Source organism: Chenopodium quinoa, unplaced genomic scaffold (genome assembly GCF_001683475.1).
Source record: "Chenopodium quinoa cultivar QQ74 unplaced genomic scaffold, ASM168347v1, whole genome shotgun sequence".
Lineage (NCBI taxonomy): Eukaryota > Viridiplantae > Streptophyta > Magnoliopsida > Caryophyllales > Amaranthaceae > Chenopodium > Chenopodium quinoa.
Genome location: NW_018744502.1, coordinates 224,466 through 230,029, shown reverse-complemented (window position 1 = coordinate 230,029; position 5,564 = coordinate 224,466). Strand labels below are relative to the sequence as shown.

The following is a 5,564-nucleotide window of genomic DNA, read 5'->3' as shown; positions in this document are numbered from 1 at the left end:
AGATGGGATCAGGGTAACTAATACTAAGTAGCTAACAAGACCAACCACATTCATTTCACATGCCTCAAGGTTTCGGATATAATGCATTTTACAGACCACTGATGCTTACACATCTCTAAATTTGCTATATTGGCCAAGTATTATTGAAGCACTTGAAAAAAGGTTTTATTTTCTGTCCATTTAAGTTCAACAAACTAAATGATTTTCCTAAACTAAATCCAACAAGGACATAAATTTAAATCTGACACCAAGTGAATGAAACTATAGTACAATTTCAATGAAACCAGACATTAAAACAGATGACATATCCACCAAATTTGTCATTCTGTAAAGTTGAAACCAAAAAAATGTATTGACTCTTTATCATAGGGCAATGATCAATCAATCAGTGGAATTCATCTTTGTGATCAAATCTACTGTAATTTTCAATATTTTGGGTGTGACTTAACTCTAAAGATATTAAACGATTTTACGTGCTAACAAAGGGCAAACTTAGCAATAAGATGTTTAAAATTGGACTTTCAAACAATACTCCATACTGTCCATGATACAAAGTTAAAAGCATGGGAAATGACAGAGTCCTAGACTTAACAAGATAACAAGCCAGTGGAATCATGCTGCGTTAGTAATTTTCGTACTCGGAGCTTATTAACCGTGGTAGTAATTACAAGATCAATCACTTCGATTTTAACCTTAGCCCTTAAAATATCAAGATATGATGCTTACATATTCCTACACCAATGTACTAAGACAATGACTGAACGTACAGAAAAGGGCTGATTTTAGTCCATTCTAGTGTAACAAACTATATGAATTATCTGTTATGATTCTTTATAATTCAACAGAAGCCGAACGTAATTTTATATCTGTTGAAGAACAAGAACTAATTATTGGTGAGACATAAAAATGAATTAGCTTTGTTATTACAGATTTGAGGGACTTAAAAATATTTTTAGTAAGGATATTTGCTGAAAAAAAGTTAAGAACATGAACAACGTAGAGAACAGTAAATTAATTTGGAAAAATGACGTTGAACCAGTTCTATGAATTTGCAGGAAAAAGTCGCAGGAAAAAAATATTGCAGAATTTGAAAGAAATCAAATAGATGAATCAATCAATATATAATTTCATTGCTAACTATAAATCCTGTGTCTCAATTTACAAATGCACAAAATTTCTGGCCCATGGAAATTTACCATGACAAAGAATATATAGTATACAAACTATTTAGTCTAAGTATCCACTCAATTTGTGAGGATGTTCAAGAGTGAGACTCTATTTTGTAGTAAGCACCTAAAAAGGCACCCGAGTTCTCCCTCGATGATTTGAAGATTAGCATCAAGAGCTTGAATTTTTCCTCGTACTAGCATCACATCAACTTTTTTATCGTTCTGAAGGGCTAGATCAACCCCAGAAACCTCGTTCAGGATCCCGGCCACCTTGCTGGTAGAACGAGCCCCTGAATTTTTGGTGACGAGTTTTGAGACCAATGACCATCTGCTTGCCTTGGTTGGACTAGATAAGAACAAGAAGAGTGATTTGAAGACAGCAACTGTGGCAGTGTATGTTTCTCTTACAAGTTTAACTAAATTCGCTGTTGAAGGATCGCTTTCAAGCAGAGGAGCAGTGTTTCCGAATTTTCCCTCAGCTAGCTTTAACACTTTAAGGCATCTTGAAACTTCCTTTGCAACCTTCTTTCTAAAACTCATGTACATGCTAATTTCTTCACTGCTCGAGTACCCCTTACGACGTAGAGCAGACTGTAGTTCACAGATTTGCTCCTTAAACCCTGTAATGAGGTCTCTTCCACTGCTGCAAGTATCTAGCAGAGATACCGAACTTTCTAAGGCTTCTTCAACCAATTTCCCGTTCTGGCTGGAAAGAGAGTTGATAAGATCTTGTAGATGAGCATACAGCTCAACAAGGTTAAGAAGACCGAGCTGAATACTATCGGCTCCTGATGCATAACAGGAAGTTGACTCTGATGGGTAAATATCGCGATTCTTTAACTTATTGATCGTTTCTTCGATTTTAAGTGATGTTGGGTGAGATCTGGCAGGTAAACTTATGGACCTAACAGGATGAGAAGAGGCAGCCATTTTGTTTAAATTTGTTATATGAAATATGTTTATCTTTTTTGTTTGTTCAAGTAAATGTGAGAGATTTTGATCACTAAAATGCACTGAATAGACAATGCTGTCTTTCGAGCTATTTATAGTTCGCGAAGGAGCAGAAGAAGAGGAGAGCGAGATCAAGGCATGTGAACACGACGTGGGACTACCCTTGCTCGTCACTCGTCTTAGGAAACAGTTAGTCCGACATGTTGCCAACCCTCAATAATATTTAAAACCCTTTTACGGATTTATTTAATTAATTACGATGACTAACAGTCTTGCAGACTTGCAGCTTACATTCTGGTAAAGATTCTGTTCAATTTTTTAAACAACCTTTGTCTCCCTCTCTGCCCTCCTACTCTATTACCAATCATTAGATGATAACTAACAGCATTCTCGTCGCATTCATGTCTCTTGACTTTTTTAATCGTAATCAAATTCGACTATCCAATACTAATACAAGTATCGTATCAAGCTTGAAAAATCACCACAAAACAATATCAACAGAATTGTTTTAGCTACGACAGAATCGTTAACAGATTTACTGTTGCGTTTTTCCGAGGATTAAAAAGATCATAGAGAGGAGTAGCATGGTAGTTGGAGAGCAAAACTAATTAGTGAAATAGTTAAGAATATAAGAATGCAATGTATGTGGAAACAAGAGATGCTAAACAAGTAAAAGAGTGTAAAGAAGTTGCTGATTTTGGGAGACAATAGCGCAGTTGACAGAATAAATTGGAGATCTTTATCCAAGGACTAAATATACCTAGTGCTAATTGTCTTTTTGAGAATCATAGCCTCATTTGGACTTACCTATAGCATAGGCTTTTTTTTTAAAATTCAATTAAAGAACATGTTACATAATGGTGCCACAAATTCATAAGTCCCGTGGTGTAATGTCATCGTAATGAACAATGAGTCACACTGGCTTAAAATTTAACATAATTTTCTACGTTAGAAATGAAGTTATCATAGATGACATACTGGTGTAACACTTAACTATAGATGATAATTTTTTACCCTATTTTTTCATCTGAGCATGCAACATACTAAACATACTACCAAAAGCGGATGCACTAAGGACGCCGGGGTCAAATGAACCAACTTACCTTGGTGCCCAAACCTTAATTTATAGTAGAGGCAATGGGTTTATTTGTCTTTTACATTAAATTTGACCCTATGTTACATTGGAGTTGAATTGGGGTGCGACACTTTCATTGTTTGACAAACTAATGAAATTAAACACTTTTGTGTGGGTGTTAAGTATTGTACAATAGGATAACTTTTGAACAATATTAGGCCTTCAAATCTCCAACCTTCAATCCACAGTTACTGCACATCATTTCTTTCTATCACACTTCATCAAAATGGCAACAAAGTCTTATTAGCTACCTCTGTTTTAAATAATTTAGATCACTTTAATATCCGGTAACTTTATACCATAATTTATTATTTCTCTTTTAACCCTAAAATTCTACTCAAAATATTTTATCTTTCTTTCACTTGATTATCACAATAAAGAACGCCAAAGGTGAGCATCTTGATTGCTTAATATTGCATAAAATTAAAGTGTCCCATAATGTGTACTCGTCGTCTAATGTAGTCCACGAGTTAAGGTTAATTTTTTTACAGAAATCGACAATCATTGAATATAATGTTAATATAAACTGACTCATCTACTTCAATGTCTAGATCATAATAACCTGCGTCTAATAATATATAACCGTCGTCTAATGAAAGCCACGGAATAAGCTAATTGTCCTCTTGCAGCATTGGCCTTAATTTGAGTAGTTGATCAATGTTTTCATTCAATTAAAGTGAAGGTTTTTTTAAAAAAAAATAACTTTCTTCGTTTTTAACTCTATTCATTTTCATATGGAGGAGGCTCGAGGTTTCAATTACAAAATATGGAGTAAGGCATTTTTTAATAAGAAAACACGTCCTATCAGACCGAAATTTTTCACATATCAACTCGGCTCGAGTTTGCATACAAGTCTCATTGGGAATAGAGGGAAAGGGAAAGGGTAAGAGTAAGGGACTCCCTACTCCCAAGTTTTTCTTGTGGAGGTTTATGCCACAGCCTCTTGGTTGTAAGTTACTCCGATCCCTCCATGTTTAAATAAATGAAACATTTTAACTTTTAAGTAGTTTTAGAAAAGTTAGTAATGGGTTTTGTGGAGATCATTAGTTAGTAAAATGTTATTAAAAAATAGAGTAAATATTATTAAAAAAAATAGAGAGAAGTTACTAAAATAAGAAACATTTTATTTATTTAAACACAGAAGAAGTGCAATAGTTATCACTATACCAAATACAACTAATAGTTCCAAAATAAAATTGAAGAAAGAGATCATGCATCCAAAGAAAGTAATACATGTAATCATGTATCATACATAAATATGGAACACATTGTGTAACGGAGTATTGGAGTTTAAATCTTCAATGGTATGTTCATAGAATTACTATATTGTCTTTGGTTTCCTAACATTTTTTTTTTCTTTTTTTCTTTTTTTTACCGATCATAAACAAGCTCTTTTTTTTTCTTTTTTTTTTTTTAACATTAATTCATCCATTTTGCCTTTGCTATTCGCCTTTTCAAATAGCACGCTAACTTGTCATAAAAGTGCATCGTAAGTAAAACATAGAAGATGTGTCATGTTAGAACTGTAGTCTGTAGAAGCAACTACAAGTGTTAGTCCCATTCAAATTCCAACATTTTATTTTTTACATATCTAACCATTCTGATAGTCTTGGAGTCCCAATCAAATATCGCATTGATGATGACATTTTGCCAATTTACACATGGCACAGACTTGGAGACAACTTTAAAAAATCCCAAATATCATTGCCGATATTTTATTTATTAAACATTTAGATATTTTTTGAATAGGTAAGATGAAAAATCCAACCAAACCTTACCCCTCACACTGACTATAGCTCCTTATTTGCACGTCAACAAAAACAACCAAAGTGAAATTAACATATACTCGTACAATAAGCTTTAATAATGTTCAATACATTTCAAGGAGGCTGGGAGAAGAAGGAATACGTTCCCTCTAGATTTTCTCCTACGAAGGGTTTTTTTATTCTCTCTAAAATTTTTCCCTTGGAAGGATTTTTCTAGCATCTATTTGCTATATTTTTCCTTAGTTTTAAGGTTTTCATCCTCTTTTTTTCCTTTTCCCTCCATCACTACCACCTATTCTCTTCTTGGTCTCAATTATGAATCTTTGTAGGCGCTTCCACCGATGTTCTTATCAGTGGTAAACCCCAAAAACCTTTTAATTGCTTTCAAAAAATAGATCTCATCCTCGATATTATGATTTTCTCTTGTGTTTATTTTCATTTTATGTTTGTAAGGCAAGAGTTGACGTATTAGGGTTTCATAATCTCAATAAGAATCCAAAGGACCACATGAGTATTTTCACTCAAAGGACTACGCATGTGGAT

General features: G+C 33.8%; 1 protein-coding gene across 1 annotated transcript; it reads right to left on the bottom strand.

Moving 5' to 3' along the window:
* Window positions 1–1,190: 1,190 nt before the first annotated feature.
* Window positions 1,191–2,435, bottom strand: LOC110698171. The gene has a single exon (XM_021875577.1). The coding sequence runs from the start codon at window positions 2,097–2,099 to the stop codon at window positions 1,245–1,247; it is 855 nt and encodes a 284-aa protein (XP_021731269.1). The 5' UTR covers window positions 2,100–2,435; the 3' UTR covers window positions 1,191–1,244.
* Window positions 2,436–5,564: the final 3,129 nt, after the last annotated feature.